The sequence below is a fragment of the Leptonychotes weddellii genome, chromosome 12 (assembly GCF_054177405.1).
Source record: "Leptonychotes weddellii isolate Sample4059 chromosome 12, ASM5417740v2, whole genome shotgun sequence".
Lineage (NCBI taxonomy): Eukaryota > Metazoa > Chordata > Mammalia > Carnivora > Phocidae > Leptonychotes > Leptonychotes weddellii.
The window spans coordinates 16,707,277-16,720,205 of record NC_138380.1 but is presented as its reverse complement, the minus strand read 5'-3'; the positions used below and the strand labels follow the sequence as shown (position 1 = coordinate 16,720,205).

Here is a 12,929-nt window from a genome sequence, read left to right as displayed (position 1 = left end):
ACTTTAAAGCTGGAATGCAGTATGATGATTTTGAGTTCTTTGAGTCTCCTCCTTCTGATGGCAGCCTTTTGAAAATTAAAACATACCTAAGAGGGTTAACCCAGTAAGCTATTCAATTAGTGACTTATCAGATTATATTTCTTCTTATTGGAAAGTCCCACGACCTATATGAAAGAATGCAAAAGGATAACGTTCAGAGGAAGGACAAGTAACATTTCATGCAGGTTGTTAAAATAAGAAAATGAGAGATGAGGGAGATAAAGGTATTCCCGAAAGCGAGCTGTGAACTCAGAGCTCTGTATGGACCAGTCCTGCATATTGACCATTATCTCTACTCATGGTCACAGATGATGTGACCTTGGGAGTATGGAGGCAAGCTGTGGCAGGGGGCGTGGGAGGGAGGTGTTGGGCCACTGTAAAAAGTACTCTTCACTCAAGAACCTGATTAATTTATAATGATTGAGATCCCTCAAAATTTAAGGGGTAGTGAAGAGCTGGGAAATAGACAATTTTTCTGAAATGAACTTATATCTCAGCAGAGATGTGCAGTCAGTTCCTCAAGCCTTTGCCCCCAGTGCTGTGAGTGACTGCAGAGGTAGCTGCAGAAGCCAGGATTACCATTGCAGTGAGCCATCTGTATTCCTCTTCCTTTGGCCTCTTGCGAGGCTGATTTCATGAAACCTGACTTGCCATATTAGTCAAAGCAGGAGAGTGAGCCAGATGTACTGAGAGAACTGGGGTTAGCCTTGGATGTCTTGGAAAATTACTGCATACACAATAAACAAGCTTGCCTTTTCACTTCCCACTAGCTCTTGATAGTTTCAGGATTCCTATTTCCTCATTTTCTGATCCTTGCCCCCTTCCCATGGGAAGGCTTCCTGACTCAGGGCCCACAAGCATTTGTTTTACTCTTCCCTGTAGAGTATCTTCATTTTGGTTGGAGCAGACTTATCAGGACACTAATGCCCCAACATAGGACTTAAAGATTATTGCATCCTCTGCTAACTTGAGACAGACGGCCATTTGAAGTTTTCCTTGCCTAAGATTGCCACTCCAAGGACATTTCATTTCATCTATAGCTGTGTGAGAATTTAATCTCTGTTTCCCACATTTCACATCCCTTGTTACAATCCGTATCTACAAAGATCTGGTCTTCGTTCTCATTCGAGAATGATTATTTAAACAGCCCAGAGGAAATGGAAGCAGAAAGAGTGTGGCGTTTGTGAGCCTAAATGTTTCTTTGTAGAGCTCTTCTGGCAGGAAGCTTTATGAAAGTACATTTGAAAATGCATATTTGATGACCAGTGAAACTTTCAGCCCAAGGATCACGTCTGGAACCAATGAAGAAAAATGAGGAATGTCTGGTTCATTTGGCAATGTTTTCTCCTCATTCCTTCTAGTTTCCTAATTTACCTCTTTCTCTGGCCTACATCTTTTTGGAATAGATGCTGGCCTTCAATCTTCCATTTTGTGCTGTTGGCCAACGGGTAGAGGTTGTGATTCCTTGACCTCACATGCTTGTAATGTGGTAATGATAACTGCCTTATAATTGTGAGGAACTTTATGGTTTGTGAACCTCATTCCGAAGATTTTTTCCATGATCAGACTTTCAGTTTTCATGAGAAACTGTTGTTTGTTATTCCCACTTCACCAGTGAAAAATCTGAACAGAGAGAAGTTAAGTCACATAATGAGTAACTAGTGGAGTTAGGAGAACTACAAAGAATTATGAGGCAAAATACCTGTTTTTGTGATCCTTAATGATCCCTTCCATCCCCTTTTAAAAATTCTTTGATTCTATGATTAATGGAAGGAGATAGGCGGGGGGTTGGAAGTTGACCAGAAAAGGCTCCAGGGAAGAAATGGTTTGTCCAGAGTAAATATCAAGAATTTAGGTTGCTGTGACAAATTTACAATTACAGCAGACCCTGCCACGTTGCTTCCAAATTGGCTCCAACATAATGAAGCCCTAGTCATAGGAAACAACCTGTTCTGCAGAACCTTTAAAATGCTTGCTAAACTGATAGGTGAAGAATGGCATCTTGATTTGCATTCTCCTGATTAAGGGTGAAGTAGAGTCTCTAAATATGTTTATTAGCTACTTGGATTTGCTCTTTTGAGAATTTTCTCCCTATATTCTTTCTCATTTTCTATTGGGTGGTTCGGTCTTTATTAAGTTATTGTCATTGTTTATGTATTCTAGATAGTAATCCTTCATCTACTGTTTGTTGCAAGCCTGTCGTTTGTACGTACTTAAGTAATTAAGAGCAACAGAAATAATAGGCTATTTTTCAAAAAGAAATAATTAAGTTGATTTAATGTAAATGTTAAAGAAAGAAAAGAAATGGAATTTGAAATTGAGTCCTGAGGAATAGGCAGGGTTTAGGAAGGGTAGGAAAGCAACATGAAAAAAAGACACACTGCTAAGTAAGAAAGTTCTTGGTACGTTCCAGAACTGCCAAGAAGACTGACCTGGCAGAATTAGGGAATTCTCACTGGGTTATAATGGAGATGAAACAGGATAAATAGGCTTTGCTTAAAGTCAGGGGCTTTAGATGCCAGAGTGAGGAATTTGGAATTTGTCCTGTGAGAATTTTTTGATTGAAACATGATATCCAATCAATATTTTGAAAAAAATTAACCTGACTACAGTGTGTCAGGTGATTTGAGGCAGGAAGAAATGGATGTTAGAGGTACCCATCAGTGCTGAATTAAGCTGAATTAAGTTGGCAGTGGAGCGAACGGGAAGGAAGGGAATAATTAAAGAGATGTTTTAAAGCAAAAAATGCCAACTCTTGCTGATTGATTGGATGCCCTGAAGATTACAAGTGGCTGAGAGAACCGTGATGTCTTCCGCAATACTTGGGAGGGAAAACTGAGCTGTGGTGGGCAAATGATATTAAATCCCAAAAATTTGCCAAAGAAATCGAGACCAGAGAGAGGAGAATAGAATTGGTGATGTTGGGACTGCAATTTTAGGTGACTGTAAGGATGGAGCACAGAAGAAATTTAAATTTTAAAATGACTAGAAACTCAACATGAGGAAATAAAGATGGAGTTTAGGCCTCATTTATTTTAAAGGGAGAAGAGAAACCAATATAGGCAGAAAAGGCCGTTCCTCTCTGTATCAGGTATTGGTTCTTTACCACCGATCTGCGCAGGTGACATCTCCCCGGCTGTTCCCCTGGTTCTGAGGGTGATGAAGCTTGGTGCACGTTGCCTGCTTAGGTGACCCTGTATTGGGAAGTCCTGCCTGTGGGAAAGCACGTGAGTTTCTTGTGGAGACCCTTAAGGGACCAAGGAAAAACACTGCCAAGGAGGCAGCTTCCAAAGCACACCGAAATGTTTTTCCTCACTGATTAAATGAGTCACATACGAATGCAAAGTGCAACTGAGCATACTCAAGCGCTATGTCTTTAAAAAAAATTGAAGCAGTGCCAGTATTAAGTTCTATAATGAAAAAAATATATTTCAAGATTTAGTGTTCATCCTGTATTGGGCATGTATTAGTGCTTTATTAATGGCGTCTGATTTTTCTAATGATGATCTGACACTATTTTTTCCTTCAAAAAAAAATTTTTTTTTTAAAGATTTTATTTATTAGAGAGAGTGTGTGTGTGCATAAGCAGGGGGTAGAGGGAGAGGGATAAGCAGACTCGGTGCTGAGTGTGGAGCCTGAAGTGGGGCTCAGTATCGTAATTCTGAGATCGTGATCTGAGCGGAAATCAAGAGTCAGACGCTTAACCCGCGGAGCCACCTGGGCACCCCTCTTCAAAATGTTTCTCATAACATTTTCCTTAAACTTAGTCATGGTGCATAGGCAACGAGATAGAGGAGATCCATGGGCTAGAGCTGTGTAGTGGCTTAACGTACCTGAGTCTGGCCAAGAACAAAATCACGTCAATTAACGGCCTAGGCATGCTGCCAATCAAAATCCTTTGTCTGGTGAGTCTAACCAAAAGTTACTCTTTTTTTTTTTTTCTTTTTTTAAGATTTTATTTGTTGATTTGACAGAAAGAGAGAGAACAAAAGCACAAGCAGGGGGAGCGGCAGGCAGAGGGAGAGGGAGAAGCAGGCTCCCCGCGGAGCAGGGAGCCCGACGCGGGGCTCGATCCCAGGACCCTGGGATCATGGCCCGAGCCGAAGGCAGACGCTTAACAACTGAGCCACCCAGGTGCCCCTCTTCCTCCGATTCTTCCAGAGTCTCTGTCTAATTTATCCTGCTGCCCCGAAGTGTGCCTCTGCTGTAAAGGGACAGAGGAAGGCAACCCTGAGAAGGAAAGGAATACTTTTAACAACTATTAAAAATACATTTCATAATGTCTCACTGATGAAATAACATTTAAGCATAATATTTACTGCTGTTTACCCTTTTTTGTTCTCAAATGAACCATGAGATGTTCTCTGGGCCTGAACTTTGGCAGCCCTTTTATATTAATATATGCTAGTTTCCCATTCTAGAAAACCAGAATTGATGCTGAGAATAAAGGAACAATTCCAATCAGAAACGAAGTTTTTAAATTTTTTCCCATAGAGAGAACTTTTCTTAAGCTCTATGATGTGTGCTGTGACTATGAATAAACATGCAGATAATTTATTAAAAAGTCAGCAGAATTATAAGAGTTCCAAAGATATATACTGTGTTTTTGAAATAACTGTATAGCTCACTAATTTAAAAGTTGCTTATATAGTTTGTGGATTATTCAGGATTCTTCTTCCTTTCCTCCTCTCTCCTATGTCTTACTCTTGGATGGCTTTGCTATTTTTTATTATGTCTGTCACAAGGCGGGCAGGGAGGATTTTAAGCCATAAGGCTGGTAGCTTATTAATTTCTTATGTGAACTATCCCACAGGATACTGTTGAACTGCTATTTGAAATGACATCTTGGGGTTATCTGCAGATTTATGACATTTATAATATACTATTCCTGTCTTAACTACGGATAGTGGAAGGTTGGCTAGTGTTAATTTTTCTCTCCCTGAGCTTAGAGCTTGAAGTGGTTTTTCAAGAGACTCCCCTCCTTACGGCAAGTTAGGTGAGGGCAAAGTACTGGTTCCAGGACCAAGGACAGACCGTAGGCGAGGAGACGTCTAATAACGTCCTTAAGATTTCATGTTTTCTGCCCACCGGGGCATGTTAGCAAAGCATAAAAGAAAATGAATTTGTTAAGTTGGTGGACAAACTTAAAAATTATAAAAGAAAGTCACATTCAAAAAATTATGATAATTTAAAGGAGTACTGGCAATATGCACTACTCCGTTGGTACCTTGTTAGAACCTTATCCTTTTCTTTGCATCTCTTTGTATTGGTGCTCCCAGTAACTTTAAGTGGAGCATGGTATGTGGAAAGAGATAGGGGGGTGTGCTTAGAGGGAGGAGAACTGAACTCATGATTAAGAAGATTAACACATAGCACTTTATTTTTTTAAAGATTTTTATTTATTTGACAGAGAGATACATAGTGAGAGGGGAACACAAGCAGGGGGAGTGGGAGAGGGAGAAGCAGGCTTCCCGCCGAGCAGGGAGCCTGACGCGGGGCTCGATCCCAGGACCCTGGGATCAGGACCTGAGCCGAAGGCAGACGCTTAATGACTGAGCCACCCAGGCGCCCCTACACATAACGCTTTAAACAAGAGTTTGGTTCAATAACTAAACAAGTAATCCATGTTGACAGTTCCATCTCAAGCAGCTTTTATAAAAAGCATAAAAGACTTATTTTTTCTACAAATAAATTAGGGGGATTATTCCCAGTCCCTGCCCCCATCACCCAAGATGAATCAGAAAATACGGACCATGCCATCATTCATTTCCCCTTAAAATTTTTGAGAATAGTAAGGGTTTCTTTCACAAATGTTAATGAAATACAGAAGATAAAATGATACACATTTGTTTCAATAATTAATGCTTTTATGTTTTAGTTTGTGGAATTAGAAAACCAACTGCTTTACTACTGCAAATAATTCATTTTACATTTTTTTAGAGAAAAGAGAATAATTCGCTATACAAACCAGTTAATTCTCTACCATCAGCTTTTACAATAAATGTAAGGGGGTAATGTGGTTTACTCATGGGCTATTCTGTCAACCACTTCTTTGAGCAAGTAAGGACAATGATTCCACACTTTAAAATTCATTTTGTCTTAGTAAGAGCCATTTATTTCTGCCTTTCCAAATTGGGGACACGAAGAACATTTCTCACTTCATCTGTTTAAGAAAATAGCTTCTCTCTAAAGGCCCCCTTTTCCCTGCTGATCACGATTTTACAAAAAAGAAAAGCAGAACCATTCTTGCTGAAACTGGATGTCCACTTTGAGGGGCAATGTATCCATTTTTCAGCATCGGATAAAGGGTTTGACTAGATGACTTTCAACTCAGAAATTCTGTGATTCTGAATGTTTCGCCGCTCTGCTTTCCTTTATGACCATAGGCTAGCTAATTAAACGTTTCTGTGTCTCACTCTTCTCTTGTGCATCTACCACTTTGAAAGCCATCAGAGACGCTGTAAAGATTTATTACAGTCTATCTTCCATAGTTCTAGCACTTCAAAGTCCTTCGGGAAGAAATGTATTGTATATAAATTTTATATGTGGGCATGTTTTAAATAGGATAGTGAGGTCTTATTTCAATAAGTTAAATTAGTATGGCTATTATGTTAACTTTAGTGCAGTTTTTTTCTTTTACTTTTCTATTACACTTTTTAGAAATTTTTTGAACTCTGAATAGTAGGAAATTTGACTTAGGCAAATGGGGGTTATGAGTATTTTTCCCTTCTGATTATGGAATTGTTCAAACATGTATTTTAAAAAAGGGAATAGTTTAATGAGCCCCCATGTATTATCACCCAGCTTTGTAGATTATCAACATTCTATTAATGTATTTTAAAGAGCCACAGAATTAAACTAATGACTGCAAATCTTGCTCATTATTGAAGTGAAATCTTATGAAAGAGAGGATGAAAATGAGCTCTTGCTATTAAAATGTACCAGGAAACATATATCAGGAAAAATATTGCAGATGGAAGAGCATGCTATAATTTAATTTTTCAGTTAAGTGCTTATTAAAAGTATTAAAAGCTTAAAGATGGGCATTTTATGTCATTAATTGAAACCTCAAAATTGTCTTTATGATTCCCAGCTTAAACTAAAAGTGTAATTTTACTGTGGCATGTTCTTACACTTCAAGGCTAAGAAACCCAAGGAATTGTATGTTGGAAAATGCACGAGAAAATGCCGGTTATTGTTGCCACTATAATTTGTTGTTATGGGTCCATGGGGGTTGGGAAAGAGGATCTCTGAATCTTTGTTTTATGCTCATTGTCTGAGAAGATGCTTATGTGTGAATTATTGAAGAACTCAGTTATCTATTGTTGAATAACAAGCCACCCCAAGTGTGGTGCACGGAGAAGTATTACTCACTAACCATTTTTTTGGCTAGCAGCTCTGCAATCTGAGCTGGGTTCAGCAGGGTGGTTCTGCTGCTGCTCTTGCCTCATTCAGCCGGCAGATTGGCTGGGGGCTGCGCTCAGTGGGGATGCTGAAATGGCTGTATTTTTCCTCTCTCTCTTTAGTGTCAGCACCCCTCTCCGTGTGACCTCTTCTCCATGCGACCTCTCCACAAATCCTCTCCCAACAGAGTAGCTAGAGTCCTTACATGGCGGCTCAGGGCTCCAGGACACATGAAGGGAAGCTGCCAGGCCTTCTTAATTCTTAGACTTGGAACTGGCACACTTCTGCCATATTCTTTTCTTAAGGCAAGTCGTAGGTCCGGCCTAGATTCAAGAGGAGGGACCTGCTCAAGAGCATGAATAACTCAAGCCATGGATCAGACTACCATGGCCCTTGTGATATGAAGTGATTATATTTAGAATGTTCCTGAAAACCAAGCATATGGGGGACTCACACTATTCTAGTGGTGTAACATGATGGCGCTGAAAGAATTGCAATTTTAAATGTTTCTGAAGATAAACACGGAGGTATGCTATTATTAAGCTTTAGGTAAATAATGTTAAAAGCTTACACTACCTAGCTTCTGTCTGTCCTACTGATTCAGACATTCATCTTGCATGAACTTTAGTGAAAATATGACATTCTGAATCTTCCAACTGAAAAACTGGGAATTCTTTCTGGGGTGTATGTATATGTGTTTATCAAGGTGATCGGTGGAAATGGGAGGGTGCAGGGCAACAAGAATGGCTTGCTGATTTTAGGAGATTGGGGCAGAATCCAGAATGAAAACTTGGCCTTACACTTTTTCCTACTAGAAGCTTTTAAGACATTGGTTGTATTTTACCAATTGTAGAGCAATAACCAGATTGAGAAGATCACGGGTTTGGAGGACCTAAAAGCCTTGCAGAGTGTGGATCTGTCCCATAATCAGATCAGCAGCCTCCAGGGCTTAGAGAACCATGACTTCCTGGAAGTGATCAACCTGGAGGATAATAAGGTAACGTCACACGTCACCTGTCCTGGTTTCAGTGTCTGCGTAAGAGGACATACCAAGTCCCATTATTGGTTTTTCAAGGGCTGTCACTTGAAATGCCGGCTTAGAAACATTATTCTAAAAAATCTCCAGGAGCAGTCATTGCAGAAGGACTGTTTTGTTTGTTTGTAATTAATACGATTCTTAATTTTTGGAAATCTGATTATTCCTAATTACATTGTTTTAAGGGTTTAAATTGCAACCAAGTGGACATGACTTTCTGAAGTAGATGTGTTCGTGTAAAATTTTGTGTAGAAAGGTGACCTTGGGAGTGTCTGAAATGTCAGAGCAGGGAAATGGGAGACATGAGAAGAGCCTCAGGCTGGTGCTGCCCGTGCCTGTCATTTAAGGAGAAGAGGCGCAGGGAGTGAATTCCTATATTCTACTGGTAACAATAGTGTATGTTCCTAATCCGTAGGAGTTGGGGATTGGACTGACTCAAATTTTCTATATCTGGTTTAATACACACTTTGTTTCATAAATTATATAAATTGGTGTCCACTTTTAATTATACTTTATTTTCAATGAAGCATTTGTGCTCATAATCATGGTATATCTGACTACTTAAGCAATAACGTCTATAAAACAATTGTATTCTTACTGAGTACTTTATCATAGTTTTTGGAAAGACTTCATAAGGAAGTTGACTGTTTATTTCTCCTTGAAAATGCAAACTTGGCTGGCCCTGAAAGAGACATTGGTCTTACCTGGGGTGAGATGTGATGCTGTGGAGACATTTCTCTGTTCAGGTGTGATGGTGCTTATCAGTTATGTCTGATGACTCTTTCTCCAGTGAACTCGCATCACCTGTTCGTCTAAACATCAAGAAAAGGCCATCTTTAGGTCTGGGGAAAAGTAGATTTTTTAATCACAGACAAAACTTTTCATCCTTATTTTTACTTGATTTGTATATTAAATTGTTTTGTCAGCTCCTAAGTTCATTTAACTTTTGTTCCCTGTGCCACGTATCTTATGATGTCAGCACAGTCTCTGTTTCATACAGTTTTAGTGTCTTTTCATGAAATTGCCGTGAAAATGGTTCTCACACATATCCAGGGAGTGTTGAAAAGGTATGGAATGCATCCATTGAGTCCCAACTGAATGCATCTCAGAATTCAGGAAAAAGAATAATGGTTAATGGTAATAATAGTAATAATTGCAGTCATAAGATCATCTGGAGATATTTGTTGAGTACCCGTGCACAAAGCACTGTTCTAAGCACTTCACATCTATCATCTCATTTGATCCTCACTATAACCCTACTATTGTCATATTTTATAGATGAAGAAACTGGGGCACAGAGAGGTTAAGTGTAACATGCCCAAAGTTCTACGTCTAGCAAATAGCAGAGTCAGGATGCAAATATAGAATGGTTTGCCTCCAGACTCCGTGTTCTCAACACTGAAGGATAATACAGTAATTATCCTTCAGAAGACCATATAGTGTAATGCTCTAGAAGAGTGCTTTCTTTTAGAAATATAATGCAAGCCATAAATGTGAGCCATATATGCAATTTTAAGTTTTCTAGTAGCCACAATAAAAAAGTAAAAACAAGTAAAAGTAATTGTAATAATATATTTTATTTAGCCCAATATATCCAAAATATCATCATGTCAACATGTAATCTACAGAATAATCATTGATGAGGCACTTTATAACCTCTTGCCCATACTAAGTTTTGGACATGTGGTGTGTATTTTATACTTACACACATTTCAGTTCATCCTAGCCCTATTCCAGGTGTTAAGTAGCCGCATGTGGCTAGTGACTACCATACTGGATAGTGCTGCTCTAGAAAGACCTCATGAATAAATATATCGTTCTCTTCCATTTCAAGAGACATTTCAAGTTACATTTGAAAATGATTAAGAAAAAAAAAGAGGGGTATCATTGAGTGAGTAAAGGAGTTTATAATTTTCACATGTTCAAGAGACTCCATTAAAGAAAAAGTGGCCATGTGTCCCAAAGCAGGGAATCCTTCGGGAACAATTGAGTCCATAACAGTAACATAATTCCCTGGCTCCCCACTGGGCAGGTTGGGGAGCAACCAACAGTACTTTGAAATGTTCTTTGTGCCTTCCAAAGATTTCCTCAGAGATTTCCCCAGTACTACTGAGAATACCATGTCAGGGATGGAAAATTTGTCATTTAACAGAAACATAACTTAGCTGCTTCTCCTCATATGATTAATTTGATATTTTATCATTTGCACTTTCATCAGTATTATTTACTTGGTTTTAGCTGCTGACACATTGCTGTACCCTCACACGATCATCTCAACATCTCTTTTAAGTTCCTTTGCAAATGTTTCCCATCAGTTGGTGATTTGGGGGCCCTTATCACTCTCTAGAGTCCTTGTTAGAGTGGATGTCATTTCTAGCATTTAAAACTTATCCCCCAAATGTTAACTCTGTTATAACCTCAGTCCTTTCTTCTAGAAACAAGACATTGGTTGGGGAGTTACTTAGAGAATGCTTTTCCTTCTTTTAGTGTCATTATTTCATAAATCAATCAGCCAATCAATCAATTAATCAAAGAAAAAGCCTTCACAGGCCGCTTTAGGTGTGGATACTGGGGCTTGGAGAGCATAGCCTACGAGGAAATGGCAAAATGAGAGTCAACTAAACTGCTCTCCCTGGGAATTCGAAGTTGACAGGCTGCTAGGGGTTGGGAGTAACCCACAGGGGCAGAGGAGGTTTGCGAAGAGGGGCATCTGGAATCTGGGGATCAGCTGTGCTGGTGTGACATTCTTAGCTGATGTTCCTTTAAGAATAGAACCTTTCTGGCAGTGTTTTACTCTTAAGTCATTCGGGGCGCTGTACCCCTACATCCACTGTAATGAATGATCTGTGATGCACACAGCCTTGGGTTCGGCATTTGAGAAGAAGACATGCGGGTGGGTCTGCTGTGGGTTGAGGCCTTCAGGAGAGGGGGGGAGGGCCAATGCAGGACAGTCAGTATCTGTGGAATGTGGCCAATTCAGCAGGCGTGGGATCTTGAATCCGGGCTAGCCCATACTTGCTTGGCTCTGCCCTTAACAGCCTCTTCCTACCTTTGGAAGGACTATGGGGGGTGAGGGAGCTGGATCCCTCTCATGTGACTCTCAAAAGACCAGGTGATCCCAGCTGACATTTTAGTTATAATTTTTTGTAGTCTGTGATCATGCTACTATTCATGTGTTTGTAACATTTCAAGATCTTTCCATGTCAGTTACCAGAGATGTCCCCATCTTCTAAAGTAAGTGCATAGTGTTCCTATTATGGGACTGTACTGTGTGCTCATTAAACTCATCACATAATGATGGGTTTTTTTCAGAATTTAGGAATTTTTAAACTTTTAATAAAAATGTTAGCCCAGACATTCTTTGTCTAATGTTTGCCAGTCTGATGATCTCTTCAGTGTAAACCTCTTGAGGGTGGGTAGCTGGTTCATAGCTTATGCACACATAACACATCAGCTTGCCCCTGAGGAAAAACGTGCTAGTTTCCACCCTCACCGGCAGTGCGTGCCAGTGCACGTGGCCAGGACTTGGTGGTGAGACATGTTCACCGCAGGAAAACATCCCCTGCTTGCATTTGTGTCGGGTCCGAGCACAGGAGCTGTGTCCTAGAGGAAGATCAGTCCACGGCTCTGACCAAGCAGTGTGAACCGAGTTGACTTTTCCACCTTCCTGAATCACACAATATTTAAAAAAATGATCCTTTTATCTTGCAGAGGATCGAAATGCCACTCTAATGGATCTAGTCATTGTGTTGAAAGAGCTGTGTCTGATAGCATAGCATCGCTATAAGCAGATTAATGCTTATTAATAAGCATATAGAACTAATGCCAGGTTCTATGCGGTGACTCAGAATTTACCTTTTACATTATGTCTTCGAAAATGGCATCCCTTGAACATGGTGCATATGTTCTTCCCCTGATTTAGCTCTGGGAGTAGTTTAATTTTAGCTGCATTTTGTGTTTGGATAACTCAGGAATTATCGGTGACTACCTTTGGAGAGCTTTCACAATGCACACAGAAATGACTTGGGGAGAAACAGAAATGAAGAAGCGATTATTAGTTTTTTTTGCAGAAGTTTAGTATCCACATCTGAAATAAAATTATAATTATGCTAACTACAGGAAATTTAAGTAAAACTGTTTGTCTTTAGTGGAAAATCCAGGCATTCTGCAACCTAAGCTCTCTCCTTGGTCAAATTAAGAAACTGTCAAGCAGCCTTTTTTCCCCTCATTTTTTAAAGTTGTGACACATAACCCACACAGAAAAGAGTATAACACATAAGGGTGCAGTTTAAACAAAAAATTTTAAGGTGAATGCCCATGTCAAGAAATGTGTCATATCATTTCTGTTTTTATCTTTCCTTGAACTAATTATCTCTTATTAAAAAAACAATAGAGCTACACATGCACATGTAGTAAGAAGTCTTCATCGGTCACAAGTAGCCAGGCTAGC

The 12,929-nt window shown here is 39.6% G+C and overlaps 1 protein-coding gene across 1 annotated transcript in view; it reads left to right on the top strand.

The window, feature by feature from the left end:
• Nucleotides 1-12,929, top strand: part of LRGUK (leucine rich repeats and guanylate kinase domain containing) — a 101,593-nt gene that overhangs the window by 23,881 nt on the left and 64,783 nt on the right. The window contains exons 6-7 of the mRNA XM_081800908.1: nucleotides 3,820-3,944; nucleotides 8,297-8,479. Coding sequence (XP_081657034.1) covers nucleotides 3,820-3,944; nucleotides 8,297-8,479 — 308 coding nt within the window. The remainder of the gene's footprint in view (nucleotides 1-3,819; nucleotides 3,945-8,296; nucleotides 8,480-12,929) is intronic.